The sequence below is a fragment of the Archocentrus centrarchus genome, chromosome 7 (assembly GCF_007364275.1).
Source record: "Archocentrus centrarchus isolate MPI-CPG fArcCen1 chromosome 7, fArcCen1, whole genome shotgun sequence".
Taxonomy (NCBI): Eukaryota; Metazoa; Chordata; class Actinopteri; order Cichliformes; family Cichlidae; genus Archocentrus; species Archocentrus centrarchus.
Window position 1 is genome coordinate 37,321,709 of NC_044352.1, and position 25,391 is coordinate 37,347,099.

At 41.3% G+C, this 25,391-nt stretch overlaps 1 protein-coding gene across 1 annotated transcript in view; it reads left to right on the plus strand.

The window, feature by feature from the left end:
- The window catches only part of LOC115782681 (paired box protein Pax-7-like), a 114,483-nt gene that overhangs the window by 10,363 nt on the left and 78,729 nt on the right, over positions 1-25,391 (plus strand). Inside the window, exon 5 of the mRNA XM_030733014.1 lies at positions 22,267-22,466. Coding sequence (XP_030588874.1) covers positions 22,267-22,466 — 200 coding nt within the window. The remainder of the gene's footprint in view (positions 1-22,266; positions 22,467-25,391) is intronic.

The window sequence follows — 25,391 nt, forward strand, 5'->3', positions numbered from 1 at the left end:
CACTGTGGACCACTCACTGGGTTCAACAGCTCAGGTTCTTGACTGGCTCTCATCATGTCTACATGTCGAAGTTTTTCTGTTTCAGTTATCAGTTCTGCAGAAATCAAAATTCAATTAGGGGTTCCTCAAGGGTCTGTCCTTGGTCCGTTACTCTTCACCTTTACATGCGCCTTCTTGGTACTCTCATAAAGAATATATCCTACCAGCTGTAATTCATTTTCCTCTGATCATCTAACCTCTGGTCACAAACTAATGAGCTGCACTGATGACACAAGAACTACACAGACAGGAATATTTGTTATTGGTCCAAAAAGTCAGAGAGAGAAAATGTTCATATTAATTATTCATCAATTATTCCTGTCTGTGAGACACAGCGAGTGAGTCAGGAGCCCTGGCATCATTCTGGACGCTGATCTCAGTTTGATAATCACATCTGTGAGGCCACCAGAACTGCTTTCTCTGACTTAAAAATATATCTAAGATTAGAAAATTCAGATCTCAAACTGACTGTGAAATTGCCCCATGCATTCATATCAAGTAGGTTAGAATTCAACTCAGCTCAGTTCGTTTGATTTATACGGCATCAAATCAGATCAGCAGGTTTTTCTTGTTTACTTTAGTTTGATTTTGCTGCCTGAAGCCTGCAAACCTGCACAGCTTTGTATCTGTTTATCTTCTGTGTTTGGCACATTGAGTTTGCATGTAATGAGATGTGTTCTATAAAAAAATGTCATTGCCACTGCAATAATAATAATAATAATAATAATAATAATAATAATAATAATAATAATAATAATAATAATGATATAGCTAATTACCTCATTAATTAAGAGGCTGTTTATTACAATCTTACTCTCTTACAATCTTCCCATGAAGTTGCTCTCTTCATGGGAAACATCTGCTGAAGATACTGGCTTTGAGCTTAAGGGGAGAGACTAACAAACATGACAAGAAATATGATTTTGAGTTTAGTGAAGGGATCAGACTTTAAAAATATAAATATTCTGACTGCTCTGATAAGACAGATCCTGTCTGCGCTGTACTAGGACCACTGTTAGTTTCGTTGACAAAATATTTTCGTCATAGTTTTCTTCAACGACGCTTTTTTTCATGACGATAACGAGACGATAACTAAATAAAACCTACCTAAAAGGATAAAAACGATGACGAAATTAATCGACACTTTCGTCAGCGAATGAAAATGAGATGAAAATGCTTGGCGGGGACGAAATCCAATCAGAACTTATTTAATTTTGTGACAGGGTGGGACGAGTTAGGAAAACATTTATGAGAAGGCACGCCTGTGTGATGGTGGAAGGACAGTTGGGACAGCTCAGGAGGTAGAGCAGGTCACCCACTGATCGGAAGTTCAGCGGTTTGATTCCTTGTGAATGTGCGTGAATTAGTTAATCATGGAAGTGCTTGTATGAATGGGTAAATGTAAACATGTTGTATAAGCAGTTTGAGTGCTCAGACTGAGTAGAAAAGCACTATATAAGAACAAGTCCATTTACTAAAGAAAGGTTTTTCTCACAGGCCTACATTCAATTCAGTTCACTTTTATTTATATAGTGCCAAATCACAACAAATAGTTGCCTCAAGGAGCTTTAATCCAGCCCTCTAACGTGAGCTTGCAATCCTTCTGTTACCTCAAGTTATTAAACATCAAATTGAGTGTTGTTCTGCTTCTGGGAGAGTTGCACTCTCTTCAGTCTGGGGAAATACTTTTATTGGTGCACTAAATTCAGTTGCATGCAAATGGACTAGTTCTTATATAGCGCTTTTCTACTCAGTATGAGCACTCAAAGCGCTTATACAACCTGTTTTGCATTCACCCATGCACTCCCGTTCATACAAGCACTTCCATTTTTACAAAGCTAAGTGCTTTTTAATTAACTAACATTCACACGCATTCATACTCCGACAGAACGGTCAGAGAGCAACTTGGGGGTAAGTATCTTGCCCAAGGATACATTGGCATGTAGCCTGGAGTAGCCAGGATTCGAACCGCTGACCTTCCGATCAGTAGGTGACCTGCTCTACCTACTGAGCTACAGCCACCCTGCAGTATCCTAAGAGCAGGACAGATGTAAAAGCTGTTTGTCATCTCTGGATCTCATAAGGCCAGAAGATAAAAACTCTAAGTAGAACCCTCCACCATGATGTAGTCCCATCTCCGGCCAGGTGAGAGTCAAGGTATCTGAGACAGCCAGGCCTGAGACTGGACTGTAGATGCAGAGCTCTCCATCATTTCACTGGCAGAGCTGCTACAACAAGTTAACTGTATCAGCATTGGCTACAATGATCTTATCTGATCATTAAAAAAATCTCTTCTGAAAAAGAAGAAAATGTTATTTTTAGTTATGTTTAAAAATATTTTGTATAGTATAACAAGATACTCTCACTTTATAGAAGGTCATCACACTCAGAATATTGTCTCGCACTGCAATTGCTGATTGGACCTCCTCCCTTAGTCCATCATTTTAAGTGTCCTGGACAATAAGACATCAGAATGAAAAAGTGTATACAACTGATAGAAGAGGTCCTGCCCCCCCCCTCTGCTCCTCTCTGCCCCCCCTGCTCCTCTCTGCCCCCCTCTGCCACCCCTCTGCTCCTCTCTGCCCCCCCCTGCTCCTCTCTGCCCCCCCTCTGCTCCTCTCTGCTCCTCTCTGCCCCCCCCTGCTCCTCTCTGCTCCTCTCTGCCCCAGCACTCACACACTGTGCCCTGCCCCCTCTTGCCAGCAGATGTCACTACTGAAGCATTTTAATTTCAGATTCTTTCCTAAATGAAAGAACATTTATTTTAGAATTGATAATGAGATTTGGTAAAGATTCATTTCAATCAGTTACTGTTTTTTAAAAATATATATTTCGATCTCCTTTTTTAGAGGAAGAACAAGCCCCTGTGCCTCAGTGCAGCAGCTGCCACCGTTTGATACATTGTTGTTTCTTGTGGCTGAACTTTAATTCAGAATGAACTGATCAAACTGCTGTTGCTGCGGTTCAGAGGCGTGGAGCAGTGGTTAGCACTGCTGTCTTGCAGCGGTTGCGGACCAGCTGGGGCCTTTCTGTGTCAAGCTGACGTGTTCTCCTGCTGCCTGTGTGGGTTTGCTCTCAGTGTTCCTCACAGTCTGAAGACATGCATGTTAGCTTAACTGCTGATTCTAAATTGGCCATGGATGTGAGGTAGTTAAATTACTGCATGGAACAAAGCGCTGGATGAGTGAACGGGTAAATGTGGCTTTGCAGTCTGAGGAGCTTTGAGTGCTCAGTATAAGACTAGAAAATGCAAGTTCATTTCAGGGGCCAATGTAGTATCATGAACCTTTGTTAGATTTAATGCAATTATTTTAAGGCTCATTATACTCAGCTGATGCAAAAAAAAAGGTGCCTTTCCTAACAGTGTGGTCATTATGCGTTAACATTTTGTGCACTCAGACATGTTGGTCTGACAGGACGAAGGGGATCCAGCATCAGACTGACTGCAGATAACTGACCTCTGCTTTGGCTTAAACAGTGAGGCAGCATGGTGGTGGTTAGCACTGCTGCCTCACAGCAAGAAGGTCTGGGTTTGAATCCATCTTTGCACAGACCATCCTGTGTGGAGTTTGCATGTTCTCCCTGTGTCTGGATGTTTCTTCAGGTACTCCAGTTTCCTCCCACAGTCCAAAGACATGCACTTACTGGGGTTAGGTTAGTTATGAATTCTAAACTATCCATCGGTGTGACTGGTTGTCTGTCTCTCTGTGTTGGCCCTGTGACAGGCTGGCGACCTGTACAGGTGTACCCTGTACAGGTGTACCCTGCCTCTCCCCCTATGACAGCTGGGATAGGCTCCAGCACCCCCGCGACCCTGAACAGGATAAGCAGAAGAGAATGGATGGATGGGTTACAGTGAATATTTATGAAATTTCACCTCAATGATGATATATATTTTAATGTAAATGCTTTTAAGGTTTCAGGTTTTATGTTCAAATTGGAGCCATTATAGGTATGAAAATATCTTTAATTATTAGCATATCCATTAGAAGACATTCACACCGGCCTCTTCCCAGTGCTTTGTGAAAACTTTTAAAAGTTAGCATAAAATGTTCACTTAGGTCTAAAATTAGACCCTTGTTGACCAAAACTTCCCTGTTGTTTCCCACAAAATCAAGCCAGGTGCAGTGATATGCTGTGTATAACTTTCTGCTACTCCATTCAGTACAGAGGACAGCCCTGTGCTAACAGACTCCTCATATTTCATAGGTGAAAACAGAAAAGCAGTCGTTTGCTTACTTCATCCATTTTTTCTTATCATTTTCCATGATACCCGGTGCACCTTCAAGACTTCAAGACTTTATTTGTACCCACGCGCAAGGTTTGGATAAATAGGAACTCTTGTGCAGAGCTTTCGAGTAGGAGTGTAAAAATAAAATAAAATAAAATAATAATAATAAAAAATAGAATAAAAAAGTAAATATTTACATAAATATGTATATAGATATACAAAATATATAAAAATGGTTCCTTAAGTTGTAGATTTCTTATCCGGTGCTCCTAATCAATATATATTACAGTGTCAGGTTAATGGAGACCTTAAACATGTTGAAAAGAAACAGCCTGCTGTCCTTTTGGACACATTCTTTGTCATAACGTGGGTGTAACAGAAATGCCACATAGATTCATAAAAGCTTTCTTTCTTTTTTTTCTGCTCTTTATACTTTTTTGTTGTCATTTATTGATTTTAATCACAAACATATCAGTGTGCTGAAAATCAGACATCTGTGAGTGATGATCAGGGAGCGCTCTGCTCAGCTGGAGCCTATCCCAGCTGCATTAGGGCAGAAGGTAGTGTACACCTGGACAGGTCACCACTCTGTCACAGAGAGACAGGTAACTGTTCACGTTCACACCTGTGGGCAGTTTAGAATCACCAGCTAAACTAACCTCACTGACTGCATGTCTGTGGGAGGAAGCTGGAGAACCCGGGGAGAACCCGCGCAGACACGGGGAGAACATGCAAACGGCACACAGAAAGGCCAGGTGCTGGATTTGAACCCAGGACCTTTTTGCTGTGAGGCAGCAGTGCTAACCACTATCAGCTATAAACATATGAGCCCCATTTTCAGCAAAGCAAAAGCTCACCTGTTCCTCCATCTCTTACAAACATATCGGAGCTTTTTAACCAGAATCTGTAAAGATGGTCAGCAAACACGAATCACTTCATTTTCTTCGCGCCGCTCTGATTGTTAATCTGCTTTCTTCCAAAATAAGATTATGCTGCTGCTCTTTAAAACTTTCTGCAATTGCTTTCTTTAAGCCTGCAGCTGTCCAGAAGGCTTTGCTGTGTCGAGTATATCTTAAGAGTTCCTCTTATTATTATATTTGCTCCCAGCTCTAATCTCTATCAGTATGTATATTGACAGTCTGCAATTTTTGTTTATGGCTATTTTTTATCTACTAAATAAAGACACATGCATGCCAGTGCCTGGGGAGGAAAGAAGATAAAGACTTTGCATTAATAGCAGTTTGCTAAGACATAATGCTCTGATAAAGCCAGCATCTTTGTGTGGGCTGGATTGAGTTCAGTGCCAGTTCTGCAGCGTTTCTGCAGACCACGAGGCTTCTGTAGCAGCTTTCAGGGAGACCACATTTTTGTGGATGCAGTCAAGTATTTTTTCACAGTGAAACAACAACAACAGTTGGGATTTTTTTCATTCATTTTTTCTAAAGAGTTTTAAAATCTTTTGGCAAATATTTTACTCACTACTTAAACCTGTCTTTGCTACACACACTCCACTCATGCTGCTTACTATACACTTTTGCTGCATTTGTTGAGACTAAATGCTATTGTGTGGGAGCTGTATTGGAACAAAGGCAGGAACAATAGTAAAGTGTGTGAATGGGAGCGTCTGCAGAGGCAGCAGCGGCATCGCAGCGCCTCTCTGCTGCAGCTCCATTTTGCCCATTTGGGTTTGTATTTGAGGCCTTTGTTGACGAAGCTGCTCCTGATGCCAACTGGCAGATTTTATTTTACTTTCTTTTGTGTTCTTTGAATAATTTTTCAAACTTTGGCTTTGGCCTCAATTAGCTTAGTGTTTAGACCAGCGATTCAACGACTCGTATTGTTGGTAAAGGCATACAAATGTGAAAGTCAAATGAAAATAGCCATGCCAGCAAAAATGAAGTGAAGCTCTAGCTGATATTACAATAAACTTCAAAATATATATTTGCACATTCAGGAATGATCACTTGGTAACACTGAGTGAGGATGGTTCTTTAGCTGCTGGTGGATTTTAGCAGGTGAGCAGTGCATTTATACTAAAAAACACTGAGTGAATAATGTGTGACCATGCAAGTGGCGCTATGCTGGTTCTTATTTTTCAGACTCATAAACACTGTAATATGCACCTCAAAGAGGTTATGTTTGATCAACATTCCCCATCTATCTGTTCGGTTCATGCCTCTGCACCATCTGACCTCTTTCATCCTTCATTATGCAGGCTGCACTCTGCTCAGCTCCTCAGCTTTAGTAAATCATTCTGGAAGTGTTTACTGAAATCTTGCAGAGTGTGACAGGGTCTTTCATTGTGAGTGGCCCCCTGAGGTGCTCCCTCTATACCCCTCACCCTCAAAGGCCTTGGGAGGCTCCTGGGCAACTGTTATTTAAGAGAAGCCCACTTTGTAGCTTAGGCAGCTGACCAGAAAGAGGCCTCCAACAAGCTTTCAGAGCCAAGACAGGATGACTGAAAGAGCCACAGCCAGCAGCGCTCCATCTTTATTCCCATCTGTTCACACACCTCCTGAATCTGTTCAGCTGCTGAGGACAGGAAAGTTTGCACCCTCTCTTTTGAATGAGTCTGTTCGAGCTGCTATGTGGGATAAAGGTAGAAACTGTATAGATGGATGCTAATTACAGTATCCATTAGCTCAAATAACTAATACTTATAAGTATTTCATCGAATTAAGACTATATACAGTACAATACAATGTAGCAGTGTACTGTATGTAGTAGTGTAGTCCCACAGTAGTATGAACACATCTAGGAAACAGTTTTCCTGCTTGAAATATCCTGACAGACTGAAGCTACATAATTATGTGTATCTATTATCTTTATTTTACTTTTTTTGGGGGGGGGGGGGGGGGGGGTGACTTACAGATCAGAGGGTTGGTGGTTTACCCAGTATGTCAGTGTCCATCAGCATGATACTGAACCTGCAGTTGCCACTAATGTATTAATCAGTGTGGCTGTGCGTTCGAAAAAGTGCTGCACTGATCTCTAAATGACTGTGAAAGACCGCCTTATGTCCTATGTAAATTCAAATTTCTGTTTTTTTTACAGTATCCATTTGAAACTAATTGAAACTGCATTTTTCTTGCTCAGGAGTGCCCGAGCTGTAAAGAAAGATATTTTCACACCTTTCGTCTGTCACACATGCAAACACAACAGCAGCGCACAAAACAGAAACATCAGACATTGTTTTCACTAATAAATTCATCAACTGTTGAGCCAGCAGTCTGTTCAACTGCTCAGAGTCTATTGAGCTAAACCGAAAGCAGATCCTGGGTGTAATTACACTGGAACTAATATGATTTTCACAATGACCCATAATTAGTTTCATGTAGCTCTCCAGAGTAGTCGGTCTTTGTCCCCATGTCTTGGTCAAAATGGGGAACAATATCATTAGTATTGTTTTCACGCTGCAGTCTTTCAGCGCCTCTGGTGTCCTCCGTTATATCTGTTGGGCAGATCGAAATAACAAAAGTCTTGGAACAGCTGTTTCGACCTCTCCGAACATGTTAAAGCCATCTGACACTTCCACATTTATAACCTGAAGACAGAAACATGTATACAATGGCATCATAACATAATAACCAAATATAATCTTTTTAAAATGTTTATAAAAACATTTTTTGGCTGTTTTTGACTGAACATTATGGCAATGACTTAATATTTTTGACTACTTTAAATTAGTTATAGGCCAAAAAAAAAAGACTCCAGATTTTTATCCATCGTGAAGACAACACAGACCTTAATGGTAAGAAACCAAATATACAAGAAAATATACACAATAACTAACTTACAATGACTAACAAAAAAAAGAAAAGAAGAAAATCGTGAGATTCTTATTTGTGTCTGAAAAAATTGTTTATGGACTTATTGTAAGGTTATAAGAAAATGTATTAAATATTCACCCAACAAAGTACAAAGTACATTCAAACATTAAACGATGAGTTTATCGTCCTCTCACAATGATCCCATTAGAAACACGACAATCAGCTCAACTTGTTTCAGTTTAACTAAACTGAGTCGTTTGGATCAACGGGATTCAATTTCAGACGGATTCCTTAAATGTAATCACACGGCCGGATTCACACACTCACACACACTCACACACATCCACACAGCACTTTATTTTATGCCTTGAAGTACTCCACACACTCTGATGGATGCACTGGCGGCAATTTGAGGTTCAGTGTCCTCCCCAAGGAAGATACACGGCATGCGATGTAGCTGCTGTTTGCAGTGTCAGATAAAACATAAAAGCTTGAATGTGTTGTATGCACACAACAAAAACAAGGCTTTTCTTGGGTTTGTTATAGCAGCACACATGCATGTGTGAGGGTGCATGTGTCTGGGGAGCTGCATCGTGCTCCCATTCTCCAGATAAGTCATACCATGCCAATCGAGAGATCTGGCGTGGACAAAGATGAAGTCCAGGTTTAGCCCCTCTATCGGCTCTAGGCGTCTGTCTCATTACCATAATCTCTGCTTTCCATTATCAGCTGAAGAGAGGAGCTGACCCTCCTGATCCACCGGCCTGTCAAACTTTATTCTCATCCATGCTGGGGATTCTTATTGTGCAGCCTTCCAAAGCAAGCACGGAGCTGCTGCTAGCATGCGATACCAAACCTCCAATGGTGTTCAAGATGTCATTTGCAACACTGCAGACCGCGCGGTGCACTTTTATTTACATGTCCAATCATTGTGAAAATCTCAGTGAGTTGCAGCTCTACCTCTCAAATTCACTGTCAGGTAACCTGCTTTATACAGAATCTGGACTGAGGACAAAATCAAAGGCAAAGAGTTCAGATGAAGTTTTATTACCAGAGCTGAATCACAGACACAGTTCCTCATGCTTTTGATTTGAATCGAGTGCAGTTTATGGAGCCTGTTTGTTATTGACTAAATTGTCTGTACTTAAGGAAATTACACACACTGCACAAAATTGCACAAAAGTCCCATCGACATATATAATCAGAACTTACCTAATTATTAATGACAGGAAAACAACAGACATAATACTTTTTTTCCCACAGAAAAATATAGCTCAGATACCAGTAAAGTCTATAAAATACATTATTAGAAGAACAGGGACACGGACACAGTGTACAAACAGCTGTGGCTCAGCAGGTAATTCAGGTCATCCACCAACCTGAAGGTCAGTCCCCTGCCCCTCCACTCAGTGTGTTGAAGTGCCCCCACTGCATCCATCAGCCTGTGATACTCTGAAGGTGTTTAAAGGCATAGCATGAAGTGCAGTATGAATGTGTGTGTCAGTTGGTGGAGAGCAGGAAGAATTTTACATGAACAAATGGATTTTAAAACACACAATTTAGCCACAAGTAAATAAAGAGTTTTGTTGTTTTTATTGATACACCATACTTGTTTGTTTACTCTATTTTTCATCCATTTTTGTTAATGTAGTAGCCTCCACCATATTTGCTAACAACTACATTATGGTATTATAAAAAACCATTTCTGAATGATCAACCAAACTATCTGCATGTATTCTTACTGCTCGGTCAGAGGTACAGCCCATAATATTTACCTTTAAAACAAATACTTTTATGAGGCCTGTATGCACATTCAGAATTCCACTGCTTTGGGCGCCCAGGTGGCTTAATGGTGAAGCTGACGACCACATACATATACCGTGTTGCGGTGCGGGCAGTGCGGGTTCGAGTCCTGGCCTGTCGCCAATTAGCCCGCGTGTCTTCCCCTGTATCTTTCCCCCCCATTTCCTGTCTCTCGCCACTACTGACAAAAGCTGCTGCGGACTAATAAAAAGAATTCTACTGCTTTGATGTGCAGATGGACTAATTCTTATATAACACTTTTCTTCTCTGTGCACTCAAAGCGCTTATACGACATGTTTACATTCACCCACACTTCCATGATTAACTAAGCTAAGTGCTTTTATTATCTAACATTCGCACTCCAACGCTTGTGTCTCGGAGAGCAACTTGGGGTTAAGTGTCTTGGCATGCAGCCCAGAATTGAACTGCCAACCTTCCGATCAGCAGGTGACCTGCTCTACCTCCTGAGCTACAGCCACCCCGACATACAGTGCATATGTGTGTACCATAACTTGTCCAGGGTGTACCCCACTTCTGCCCTATGACAGCTGTGAAAGCTCACACGTGAGCCTGAACTGCATACATGGTTAAAAATGGATGCATGCAGCAGGATGTTGTTATAAAGAGTTTATAGTAAATACTGAAACATGTTCACAAACACACTGAGGTCATGTTCATTCAATGTAGGTATTCAAATATATATAAAAAACTTTTTTTTTGCTCAGTGCACTGCACTGTGTACTATACTGTATACTGCACTGCACTGTATACTGTACAATATACAGTACAATGTACTGTAGATTATACTGCACTGTATACTGTACTCTATACTGCATTTCACTGTATACTGTACTGCACTGCATACTGTACCTTATACTGTACTGTATACTGCATAGTGCAGGTTTTAAAAAATATTGGTAGTTAAAATATTGCATCAGTACTTGCTCGTCATTCTGTCCCCTTTGCGGGAGCATCTGTATCGTAAATATGTGGATGAGTAATGAGAGAGGGAAATCAGGCGCCTCGTAGCCAGTTTTCTCACACAGAGGCTAGATTCACACAGCGGCAGAGGACGCATCAGAAATAGGAAATACTGAGGTGAGAAAGCCTCATTTCATTCACATCCCTCCCTCCACACCACCTCTGCCCCCTCCTGCCCTAAATCCAGCAGCATGTGGAGGGAAAACAAATAGAGTCTATCCTGTCACAGCAGCACCCTGAGGACTCTGAGGTGCCTTTTGGAAAGTGATCCCAGTGGCCTCAAGCGTTGTCACGCTGAGTTAGTGCCAAATTGCTTTGCAGCAATCCCCCCCACCCCAATCCTTCAATAACCTACCAGCAACAAATAAGACATATACTGTACTGTGGGTTTGGTAAAAAAAAATGTGGAGAAGTAGAAATCTGTTTTTTTTGTTTTTTACCTTGGTCTTTAGGAAGACAAATCTTTGCAGAGACAAAATGTTGAAAGAATTTATTTAATTAATGCAGCATGTCCTGCAGCCACATGTAATCCGTTGACAATTCTCTAGTGGGAGTGTTTGGTGGTGGCAGGGGTGGGGGTGGGGGATTGCTACGGGGAATACAAAAACATATTCTCCCTGAGACTCTTCCAGTGGCCTGTACTGGGAGCCTCGCACTAATCCCATAATTCCTTGTTTAATTAAACTACATAGCCGACCCTGTAGTTATCTAAGCCAATTTAATAGGTCCCTTCTTTTTTATTTTACAAGCAAGACCAACTTCTAAATGCACTTTGCTTAGTTAGTTCAATGCAGTTCATACAAACAAATCAATAATCAGCAAATGTCCACAGTCAGTGCTCTAAATTCACTAACAGAGTATCTGATCAGTATTTAAAACCAAACCCTCTGCAGCAGTGTGATGACAGAAATCTTTGTCATCAGGAGCACACTCACCCATCTGACTGTGATGGAGCAGGCTGAACTGTCTGAACAGGCTTCATCATGGCTCATCTTTTCTCATGCTATATGCCTTTAAATGTTCAGCCCATGTCCCAGAGTCTTACTGTAGAACCACAATGACTCTGTGCTGGACTCTGTTTGCAACCTTCTTGTTCTGCTAACAGAACAGCAGCAGCTGATCCTAGATCTGTTTGGAAAAGTCTGATGTTCTATATGAGCAACTTTTTCAGCAATACAAACATTTAATACATCTGAATTGAGTAATTACTGTTTTTATTGTTACAAAAAGAGTTGTTGGAATCTACGTCATTGATATTAATGCACACATTTCTATAGTTTATCATATATGACTCGGGGGTGTTGATTCATTTAAACTGACATATTCATCCTGCTGTAACCAGGTTTCTGTAAGGCAGAATAAATCAATACGTTGATCAATTATTAAATCATTTACTAATAGGGACTTGGAAGAGAGAGACCTAATGTTAAACAATCCACATTTAATTGTTTTATTTTTTGGTGCAGTTGATGAAGCTGTATTATTTATTGTTTTTGAATTTTTATGCTTAAATAGCTTTTTGCTGATTTTAGCTTTGGTTTTTGGTGGTCTGGGAGCAGGCACCGACTCTATGGGGATGGGGTTTTGGGGGGATGGCAGGAGGAGAGAAGCTGCAGAGAGGCGTGTAAGACTGCAACTCTGCTTCCTGGTCTCAACCAAAAAAAAAAAAAATGACGTGGGCTTCATAGATAATTGGCAAAGTTTCTGGGGAAAACCTGGTCTTGTTAGGAGAGACGGCATCCATCCCACTTTGGATGGAGCAGCTCTCATTTCTAGAAATCTGGCCAAATTTATTAACCCTCCTAAAAACTGACTACCCAGGGTTGAGACCAGGGAATGGCGTCTCACTAAATTAGAAGATGCTCATTTAGCCTGGAAAAAGAGTTTGTTGCTCTATAAAAAAGCCCTCCGTAAAGCTAGGACATCTTACTATTCATCATTAATTGAAGAAAATAAGAACAACCCCAGGTTTGTTTTCAGCACTGTAGCCAGGCTGACAAAGAGTCAGAGCTCTGTAGAGCCGAGTATTCCTTTCACTTTAACTAGTAGTGACTTCATGGATTTCTTTACAAATAAAATTTTAGACATTAGAGAAAAAATTATTCATAACCATCTCAAAGATTATTCTTCATGTTCGGCTGCTTTCAGCACTGCTGGTATTTGTTTAGACTCTTTTGCTCCAGTTGATCTTTCAGAGTTAACTTCAATAGTTACTTCCTCCAAACCAGCAACATGTTTGTTAGATCCCATTCCTACTAGACTGTTCAAAGAAGTCTTTCCAATTATTGATGCTTCAATCTTAAAAATGATCAATCAGTCTTTATTGGTTGGCTGTGTACCACAGACCTTCAAGGTGGCTGTAATTAAACCTCTGCTTAAAAAGCCATCACTGACCCAGCTGTCTTAGCTAATTATAGGCCAATCTCCAACCTTCCTTTTCTCTCAAAGATTCTTGAAAGAGTAGTTGTAAAACAGCTAACTGATCATCTGCAGAGGAACGGTTTATTTGAAGAGTTTCAGTCAGGTTTCAGAATTCATCACAGTACAGAAACAGCATTAGTGAAGGTTACAAATGATCTTCTTAGAGCCTCTGACAGTGGACTCATCTCTGTTCTTGTCCTGTTGGACCTCAGTGCAGCTTTTGATACTGTTGACCATAACATTTTATTACAGAGATTAGAGCATACTATAGGTATTAAAGGTACTGCACTGCAGTGGTTTGAATCATATTTATCTCATAGACTCCAATTTGTTCATGTAAATGGGGAGTCTTCTTCACACACTAAGGTTAATTATGGAGTTCCACAGGGTTCTGTGCTAGGACCAATTTTATTTACATTATACATGCTTCCCTTAGGCAGTATTATTAGAAAGCACTGCATCAATTTTCATTGTTATGCAGATGATACTCAGCTTTACCTATCAATGAAGCCAGATGACACACATCAATGAGTTAAACTGCAGGAATGTCTTAAAGACATTAAGGCCTGGATGACCTCTAATTTCCTGCTTCTAAATTCAGATAAAACTGAAATTCTTGTTCTCGGCCCCACAAATCTTAGAAACATGGTGTCTAACCAGATACTTACTCTGGATGGCATTACTTTGGCCTCCAGTAACACTGTGAGAAATCTTGGAGTCATTTTTGACCAGGATATGTCCTTCAATGCACATATTAAACAAATATGTAGGACCGCTTTTTTGCATTTGCGCAATATTTCTAAAATTAGAAACATCCTTTCTCAGAGTGATGCTGAAAAGCTCATTCATGCATTTATTACTTCTAGGCTGGATTATTGTAATTCATTATTATCAGGCTGTCCTAAAAGCTCCCTGAAAAGCCTTCAGCTGATCCAAAATGCTGCAGCTAGAGTACTGACAGGGACTAGAAAGAGAGAGCAGATTTCTCCCATATTGGCTTCTCTTCATTGGCTCCCTGTTAAATCTAGAATAGAATTTAAAATCCTTCTCCTCACATACAAGGTCTTGAATAATCAGGCACCATCTTATCTCAAAGACCTCATAGTACCATATCACCCCAACAGAGCACTTTGCTCTCAGACTGCTGGCTTACTTGTGGTTCCTAGGATACTTAAGAGTAGGATGGGAGGCAGAGCCTTCAGCTTTCAGGCGCCTCTTCTGTGGAACCAGCTCCCAGCTTGGATTCAGGAGACAGACACCCTCTCTATTTTTAAGATTAGGCTTAAAACTTTCCTTTATGATAAAGCTTATAGTTAGGGCTGGATCAGGTGACCCTGAACCATCCCTTAGTTATGCTGCTATAGGCCTAGTCTGCTGGGGGGTTCACATAATGCACTGTTTCTCATTCACCTTATTTACTTTGTTTATACTCCACTCTGCATTTAATCATTAATTGATATTAATCTCTGGCTCTCTTCCACAGCATGTCTTTCTCTCCCCTCAGCCCAACCGGTCGCGGCAGATGACTGCCCCTCCCTGAGCCTGGTTCTGATGGAGGTTTCTTCCTGTTAAAAGGGAGTTTTTCCTTTCCACTGTCGCCAAGTGCTGCTCATAGGGGGTCGTTTTTGACTGTTGGGTTTTCTCTGTATTATTGTAGGGTCTTTACCCACAATACAAAGCGCCTTGAGGCGACAGTTTGTTGTGATTTGGCGCTATATAAATAAAATTGAATTGAATTGAATTGAACCCTGGGTAGTCAGGTTTTAGGAGGGTTAATAAATTTAGCCAGATTTCTAGAAATGAGAGCTGCTCCATCCAAAGTGGGATGGATGCCGTCTCTCCTAACAAGACCAGGTTTTCCCCAGAAACTTTGCCAATTATCTATGAAGCCCACGTCATTTTTTGGACACCACTCAGACAGCCAGCGATTCAAGGAGAACATGCGGCTAAACATGTGGCTCCTGGTCTGATTGGGGAGGGGCCCAGAGAAAACTACAGAGTCCGACATCGTTTTTGCAAAGTTACACACTGAGTCAATATTAATTTTAGTGACCTCCGATTGGCGTAACCGGGTGTCATTACTGCCGACGTGAATAACGATCTTACCAAATCTACGATTAGCCTTAGCCAGCAGTTTCAAATTTCCATGAATGTCGCCTGCTCTGGCCCCTGGAAGACATTTGACTATGGTCGCCGGTGTCTCTAGCTTCACGTTTCTCAAAACAGAGTCACCAATAACCAGAGTTTGTTCCTCGGCGGGTGTGTCGCCGAGTGGAGAAAAACGGTTAGAGACGTGAACAGGTTGGTGGTGTACCCGGGGCTTCTGCTTAGGACTACGCTTCCTCCTCACCGTCACCCAGCCGGCCTGTTTTCCCTGCTGCTCGGGATCTGCTGGGGGGGAGCTAACGGCGGCTAAGCTACCATGGTCCGCACCCGCTACAGGGGCCTGGCTAGATGTAGGATTTTCCAGGGTGCGGAGCCGAGTCTCCAGTTCAGAAAGCCTGGCCTCCAGAGCTACAAACAGACTACATTTATTACAAGTACCGTTACTGCTAAAGGAGGCCGAGGAGTAACTAAACATGTGACACCCAGAGCAGGAAAGTGCAGGAGAGACAGGAGAAGAAGCCATGCTGGTAGTGAGTCGGCTAAGGGCTAAGCTACTAGCTGAGCTAAGCTAGCGAATTTCTAAAAACAAATAAAGTGAGTAATGTGAATACAGGTGATTCAGCAAAGAGTATGCTATTTAAAGTAGGTGAAGATTACACTAAAATATGTTATTATCCAGATAAATCGAGTTATACAGATATAACAGCTAACAGACAGCAAAACACTGTGCTCCGAAACAGGAACAGGAAGTGATACAATACCGCAGTGAGAGCCATCACACTTGAATTTGAATTTTACAGCGTAAGGTTATATTTTGGCAAATGTGTCCTGGCATAGAACTTGTGCTACTACATTTTCTTTACAGCAGTGGTCCTCAGACTGTTTCTGGCATGCTCCACTTCAGTAAAAGTAAATGTTGACCAACATCCCAGCTGAAAATCAGAGTCATTCAACTTACCGTCAATTCACATTTTTCTGATGTTGTGGAAGATTGTCATTAAGTAACAGGGAAACCGTGACTGATGTCATACTATAGTGCTCAGTAACAAACACAAATGGACTGGAGACCATTAGTGCTGGTCTACTGCTCTGCAGTCCAACCATAGGTAGCTTAATTTGAAATGAGTCTGTGCACTTATCAACTTATTTTCCATATTATAAATATTTTGAAACCACTTTCAGCCTGTGTTTATTTAGGCTGACCTGAGGCCCAGAGTTAATGGCACTCCTTATATTACCATGACAATCTGGAGTGATTAGCACCCTTCATTTCTCATTTCACTTTAACTTTCAATAGCATGGCTCGGAGGATGCTGTGATATGCAGGTTTTGATAAATAACCAAGCATGAGAATCCTTTGTTATATAAGTAACACCACAGAGAAACCACCAAAGGCTTTTTGAAGCATCGTCTGCCCCTCTGTCCTATGTGCTCATCTTCTTGTAGGAAATTGTAGTCTTGCTGCATCAAATTATAACAACCTCTCCATGATGCAACTTAAAGCCATACAGTATCCGTAGGCAAACTGAAATGCTACTGATATTGATGGGATGACATTACCTCAGCATATGTTGTGTGGTCAGGCACACCCACTATGACCAAGCTTCGGTTTTTAGATGTCATAGAGAAGTCATTAAGAACCATGGGCCATTTTTCTGTTGGTGGTCATCTGTCATCTTCTAGCCAGTAAAAATTGTGTTTTTGTTTTTTGTCAAATATGTTTTTGAGACTGGCTGGATTTTATTAGCTCAGACTGAGCTAATAAAATCTCAGTCTGAGCAGATAGAACCTTAGAATTATAAGGTTCTATCTGCATTCTGACCCGTTTTGAGATATTAAATAATAGAACCTTATAATACCAAGTTAAAGCTTGATTTTGCAGATAGAAACTTTTTGTTTTGTCAGTAAAATGTTGTATATTGTTAGCCTAATAGCATAATTGCTATTTTGGCCAAAATTGAGATATTTATATGAATCTACACCGTTAGGAGAGTAGAATTAGCTGGTATCTCAAAATATGCCAAAATATGACTTAGGCAATTGTGCTATTAGGCTAACGATATAATTAAAAAAAAAAACTCTTAAATATTATTGATTAGCGGTCAATGAATAAGAATATGACAATAAGTCAACTTCATCAAAAATGTCAGATAGAACCTTATAATTCTAAGGGGACGGAGTGATGTTTTCACTGGCATCACACCTTGGACTGAGGCTGCTGTTACCTTGTTGTTAGGGAATATTTTCTGTGTTTAACTATGTGCTATGCTGCAAGGCTTGTAGCCTGAAATGTGATTCACAAAAAACTTACTTTCACTTTTGGCAATTCTAGAGAAAGGTTTATTGTTTTCCCTGCTTGGCCTCCATTCATTGTTCAGCGTTACCTCCCATTTATAATCCAATGTACATGGAGTTTCTTCTAAACCACTCTGCTTAGAGCTAACCTAAATTATCCCTGAAGTTAAAGAACTAAAATTGCTACATTTAACTATGACGTGTGTATGAATTCGTATACACTAAATAACACACTAAATTTTTATATGCTTGTCACTTCTTGGTGACTGAGATCCAAAGGTGGCCAGTGGTTTGGTGCTTCCTGAGATTCCAAATTGTAAACAAATACAGTTTAAAACAGCTGTTATGTTGCTACCACAGTGTACCTTGATTTAACGCATTTACCTGAACTGTCCATCAGAGTGACCAATCACATTAAGGCCCCACTTCCTTTGCGCTCTGTCCTCCAACCTGTCAAAAGTCAGTTGGTTCAAGTGAGCAGGATTCAGCTCAGAATGCAGAGTTTCCTGCGCGAGTGTGAAACTGCAGCAGTGCACGCAAAGTAGGTACTCTCACATGAACAATGACTTTGTGTGCGTGGCTGCTGAGTTCTACACACACGGCTGTTTAATTTACGCACAGAGAATTTTATCGTGTGAGTGATGATGAATGCCTACACTCGTGAAATTAAATTATTTGCTCGTAATCATGTTTTTTCTCGCTCGCAACTTTCAACATAAATATAATTTCATATTCTTTATTGTAACACTGGCTGTAATCTCATGAGACACACATCAAGCTATTTATATAAAATCCTACAAAATTACTATAAAATAAGTCTTCAGACATTATTGGGGTGGGTTGGAATCCTACTTATCCATAATGTCAACCGGCACCAGCCACAGGTAGAAAAAAAGGCCTACCATTAAAGAGGAAGTGACAACAGTGCTGGAGTTGATAATAACCATTCTCTGCTATACGCAAATTGTGCTTTTCAGCTACAGTGGATGCTGTTGCCATATTGTTTTGCTTTCTGTTTACCACCACATGTGATCCATACATATCTATGTTTGTATGTAATTACAGACTTTTTCTACCTGTGGCTAGTGAGTAGCATTATAGGTAACAAGGATTCTAACCCAGCCAGATTATGTACTAAAACTAATTTTGTTGAATTTTACATGGATATCTAAGTGTTGCCATCAGATGTTGTCAAGAGTGGCAATAAAGTAACTCTACCAGTCACACTGATTACAAGTCACAACAGCATTTAATGTTTATTCAAAGTTACAAGGAAATCTTTATCATATAAATGATGAGTCATTACACAACTCAACTCAACTCAACTCAACTCAACTCAACTCAACTCAACTCAACTCAATTCAACTCAACTCAACTTATTGTTGAAGAGACCCACGACTGTTGTATCATCCGCAAACTTGATGAAGAGGTTGGTATTGTGGATGGGAGTGCAGTCATGAGTAAAAAGTAAAAAGCAGGGGGCTGAGCACGCATCTCTGAGGGGCTCCTGTGCTCAGCGAGATGGTGCTTGGGGTGTTACTGCCTGTGGTCTCCCAGTGAGAAAGTCCAGCAGCCAGTTGCATAGTGAAGTGTTGAGGCCCAGATGGTCCAGTTTGTGAATAAGTTGCTGAGGGATGATGGTGTTGAATGCTGAGCTGAAATCTATAAACAGCATTCGGATACGGGACTCTTTTGTCTCCTGGTGGGTGAGGGCTGTGTGGAGGGTGTGGGAGACAGTGTCATCAGTGGACCTGTTGGCTCAATATGCAAACTGAAAAGGGTCCATAGAGAGGGGGAAGGTGCCTTTTATGTACCGCATGACTAGTTTTTTGAAGCTTCATAATGGTTAACGTCAGTGCAAAGATGGCGATTGCTTCTTTGGTACAGGTATGAAGGTGGTGGTTTTAAAGGTGGTGGGGACAACAGCCTGGCTCAGGGAGGTGTTAAAGATGTCCGTGAGGAAATCCTTGAGTTCCTCGGCACATGACCAGGAATGTTGTCTGGACCAGTAGCTTTGCGAGTGTTCAATTTGGAGAGAGTTCTCTTCATGCTGGCTGAGGACAGGCATAAAATCTGGTCATTGGGCAGTGTAGTGGCTTTCTACACAGGTGTGGTGTTGTGTTTGTCAAACCATGCAAAAAAACAAAAAGTGTAAAGGTTGTCCAGCAGAGAGGTGGATGTTGTCATTAGGCCATGTCTCCGTGAAAACAAACACAGCAGTCTCTCGTGTCACGCTGAGCTGACCACAGGAGCCATTTCATTGTCCAGAAAGTGTACGTTTGAAATTATGATAGTGGGAATAGCTGGTTCGGGTTGGCTGAGAGCCTTGCCCGGATACCTCCGGATTTGTCCCTGTTCTGCTTCCTCTGGCACCGCTTGTGGTGTATCCTGACAAGGTGGGGAGAAACAGACGGGGGCTGATGATGTTCTGCGCTGGCGGAGTAGTCCAAGGCCACAAATCTGATCTACAGTGGAGGGTTTTGATTTGTGCGTATCTGATCTGATGATGGAAAGCAGAAACTGGTGGCAGTACTTGAGCCTTGGGGGCGACAGACATGATGCACCTTTACACGAATTACACTTAAGAAAACACCCACAAAACACGTACTATCAGGGTCACGATGGGCCGCTGTGTCTGCACGCACCGCCAGCTTGGCGGCATACCTGAAGCACTCATAGCATTCAGGGGCCATGAGTTGTAGAAATAAGTGACAGAAATCTGAACGTGCCGAGGTTTTGAATTGTTTTCATTATTTAGGTACTGAGATTAGAAGTTACTCTTGGATTACAAAAGATGCTGATCATTATTACAGTATTTCTGAATCACTAAAACATTAAACTCCATTCCCTAAACCAAATCCACAGAGCCCTAAACAGATTTCTGGAATCTCACACTCTTTTGGCCAAACCATGAACACAGTTCAGGCACTCAGACACATCCGGTTCAACTCAATCACTCTTTTTTTTGTGCAACAGCAAACACATTCTCAGTCACTAAACACACTGAACACATTGTTGCTAAACCATAAACACTGGCAGCAGAATGCAAACACAACTCCAACACCGCTGTCATCTGTTACACACAGCAACTCACAATTGAACACACATGTGTCCAATGATGTGAGCAGACCAACTGGGCAGAATAAAAGTCAGTTCAGTGTGCAGGTGGCACATGTGCCTCTACAATGGACAGACACATACAGAGAGGCAGAGGAGGAAGAGTGTGAGAGGTGACAGAGGAAGAGGACGAGGACGACCGAGAACAGTCATCACCGATGAGCTACAGCAACCATTGTACATCATGTCCTCGTCTGCAGGATGACCATGAGGGTAGCAGGACAAAGGGTCCAACCCAATCTGAGCAGATTCTCTGTGGCTGCATCATCAGGACATTCACTGCTCCATGCTGTACAACATCTGCCACACATTCTGCCACACTGGAAGTACTCTGATGTTCATTACAGTGCAATGTCCAAGTCCACTCCCCCCTTTCCCAGAATTGAACAATGACCACATGCGGGTGGCAGGAGCACCCTTTTCACACAACATGTGGAAGTCCCTGGCCAGCGGGGTACCAGTGTCACCCACTGTGCAGTCACTGGTAACTGGGGGGTCCTCCACCATCATGCTAACCTGGAGCCATACAACACCGGACATCTCCTCACATTCCTGGGTGGTCTACAGGATCACACGGCTGCGTGTGAACAGCTGGATCAGCAAGCAGTTCCTCCTGTAGACGTCATAGTTTGGGACAATGAGAACTTTCACCGTGTGTCCAGATACACGAGTGGTTCACAAACAACCAGCACTACATGAACGTGTTCCATCCACCTTACAGCCCCTTCCTCAGTCCAATAGAGGAGTTCTTCTCTGCGTGGAGGTGGAAGGTGTTGCACCAACAGCCCTACACCAGGGAGAATATATTGGAGGCAATGGAGCACGCATGTGATGATGTTACTGTAGAGTCCTGTCAAGGCTGGATTCAGCACACAAGGGGGGGTTTCCCCGGTCGCCCCATTGCCTGTGATGTGGTTGAGGTCCTCTGGCCCCACACAGATATGATGGTGCAGACTGAATCTGGTGTACACTGATGTGCTTTCTGTTGTATGTTATTTATGTATGTTATTTACATATTGTTTGTTTATCTACATTCAGCACTGTCATGTCACTCTGACTGTGGCAGTGTTTCACTGTACACACTTGAAATAAACATTTTCTGTTGATGCTGTGTCTTAAATTATTTGATGTAGTGTGTAACATGCTGTGTGTGTGTGTGTGTGAGATCTGACCACAGTGTTTGGTTTTGCACACAGGTAACTGATTTTTGTAGTGTTGAGTTTTTGGACTTGTGTTTAAGGTTTTAGAGAAATGGGTGGTGGACTCAGGAAATGTGTTTTAGTGATTCAGAAATACTGTAACAGCCTTTTGTCAGGTAACTAAGAGAGGGCATCTTTCCGGGAAACAGTTTAAAATTATTCTAATGACTTTCAGGATGCTGATTTAGGGCAGCATTATTGTACATCTCAGTTGTCCTGTGAATATTCTGCATTATTACATATTCACCAAAACATATTGGCTGAAGTCCTACCTTAGCTTTGTATTTACCTTGTGCTTGTCCAGGCAGCCGGATGGATGAATTGTCAGATGTGGAATCAGAGCCTGACCTTCCACTGAAGAGGAAGCAGCGTAGGAGTCGGACTACTTTCACAGCGGAGCAGTTGGAGGAGCTGGAGAAGGCTTTTGAAAGAACACACTATCCTGATATTTACACTAGGGAGGAGCTGGCCCAGAGAACGAAACTTACTGAGGCCAGGGTCCAGGTAATGCACTAACATTCAACTGTCCATTAATCCATACACAGTAAATGGACTGGTTCTTATATAGTGCTTTTCTACTCTACTGTGAGAACTCAAAGTGCTTATACAACATGCCTCTTTCAGCCATTCACACATACATTCATACAAGCACTTCTTGCTATGCCTAAGGGCTTTCTATCTAACAGTCACACTCCAATAGATGTATTGAACAGCAACTTGGGATTCAGTATGTTGCCCAAGGGTACTTTGGCATGCAGACTGGAGTGGTCAGGGATCAAACCACCAACCATCTTCCTGAGCTACAGCCACCGCTTACATGTGTCCATCCATCCATCCATTAAACCCCCCCATCTGTCCATTTTTCATTCCTTCGCACAAAGAAGCACTTCCTCATTTTATAAATTGAATTGAATTGAATTCAATGCTATTTATATAGCACCAAATCACAACAAACAGTTGCTTCAAGACAACTGTTTGACACTGGTTATTTGAACTAAGGCACTCAGAGAGTATCTTCATGGAAACAGTCCTGCTGTTCTTCAATTAACTGAGACTTCTGTGTTATTTTTATGTTATTTTTTAAAGTTGCTTTGAGCAATAGTTCTTAAGGCTTTCTGAAGGTCTTTCATAGTTTTCTTCTCTCTCTGAAAATAGTCCTTGTACCTGACTATTTTCAGAGAAGTGTTTTTTGTTTGTTAAGCACCTAACTCAAGGAATGAACCAGTGTTGTGTCCACACATAACAGACAACTTAGCAAAGAACCAAAGAATATGGCAGTCAAATACAGACAATAAAAAACCTAAGCAGCCAGGTTTAAAAACACATTATTTGTTCCCATTTCTTTAGTTGAATCTATAAAAAAATGCCAAAGCTGACACAGTTTGACAGGCATAAAATTGTATTTTAGCACCAATAAGGTGATTCCCAAAGAGCCATTAGCTGAAAATGTGGCATAACTCAGCATGGTGTGTAGTGTGTGCTTAAAAAAATTGAGGAAACTGCAAAAGCAGAGGACAAAAAAGTAGAAGGCCTAAAAATTATCTACAGTAGACGAAAAGTATCTGAAAATCATGTCCTTAAGAAATAAAATGACCAGACACAAGACTTGACAGATGCATCTGGTCTTTCAGTCGATCCATCTATTGTTCACTGAAGCCTCATCAGAAATGTTCTCAGTGGAAGTGCAGCTGTCAAGGAGCCATTCCTAAGGAAGGGAAACAGGGGGAAAAGGCTGAGGTTTGCCATATTACACAAGAACTAGACTGAAAATCAGTCACAACAGGTTTGATAGAGCAATGAAACACACACTGAAATACCATCAGTCATAGATCGGCCCAGACCTCAACATTATTGAAGCAGTGTGGGATCATCCTGACAGAAAATGAAACAAAAGGCAGCAACGTCCAAAGAAGAGCTTTGAATGTCCTCCAAGAAGCCTGGAGAACTGTTCCTGAAGACTGATTAAAAAAGATTACAAGAAAGCTGCCTGAGAGAGTTCCAGCTATGTTGAAAAATAAAGTTGGTCATACCAGTTATTGACTTTAGGCTCGTTAGAATTGTAAAAACTCAGTTTTTGCCTTATATACTGTATTTCTATGTCTGTATGTTTTCAATGACTTTCTAATTTTCCTAGCACAATATGATGAAATGAGGAGTGGCTCCAGAGTTTTGCACAGTATTGCATGTTCAGTGTGTTATTTAAGGTAACTAACACATACAGACAGTTCTGGAGACTCTGCCAGCTGTTCACATCTTAGTTAAGGAACCTGTCGTTGGCCTGTGTTAGCTCTTGACAGCTTCACAGTGCCCGAGCTGCATTTGAAAATATTGTAGAGTTCTAACAACAGCTGTAAGTTCTCAGCACTGGGGTGGGTGCTGCATTCCTCGTGCATGTCTCACCCCCAGCTTCTTGGCTGGAATTTGTTTTTCCCACCACTTTAGAGCCCACCACTCATTGTAAAATTCAGAGCAGATCACGGAAGTCTGGGCTCTCAGGGGAGCCATAACTGCAACACGGATCAATCAATTCACAGAAAACTGAGACAATGAGAAAGCAGCATGGCGTGGAAACTCCTCCACCCTCTGCCATTTAGCTCATAAATGCCAACCTCAGAATCATCTGTATACCTCTACTTGACACTGGTCATCCTAGAGTCATCCTACACAGAGTCAGTTACTGTAGTTGATCAAAAACAACAATTCAACCTGAGGGCCACATTCTCAGTTGTTTTACAGCTTATTGTCCTCAACCATGGTGACTAAATGTATGTAGAGCTTCAGATAAAGCTGCAGTTAAGTAGACCTTGAGCTGTAACCAGTTGTAACTTGAATTCAATTAAATTCAATTTATTTTTATAGCACCAAGTCACAACAGTTACCTCAAACCGCTTTGTATTGTAGGTAAAGACCCTACAATAATACGGAGAAAACCCCAACAATCAAAACAACCCCCATGTTACACTACGTTGGAGTACTGTTTCTGTGTCCTTGAGTTAAGGCCATGAAAATGTTTTGAAAAAGCCATTAATACTGATTAAATACTTCATTATGTATGACAGAGATACTCAGATGCAGTGACAGAAAACAGAACAAAACAGCCACTTTTGACACTAGAAAGACTACAACCAAAAACATTTTGTGGCAGGTCAAATCACTGATGAAGATTTTTTTATTTTTTTTATTTTTAGAACTATCAGTTTCAACAACAGTCTGCAAAAATCCTAAAAATCTCATTCACTAATATGTGTGTAGAAATGTTCTTACACAAAAAATGCACACATGCAAAATTACTGATTTATAAAATGTACACACTGGCCCAATTTTGTTTTAACCACATGTATTTTTGTGGGTCAGAATCATTAAAAATGAATGGGCTTGTACTTGCTACCTACAATCTGCATAACTCCAAAGCCTCATACAGAGTATACA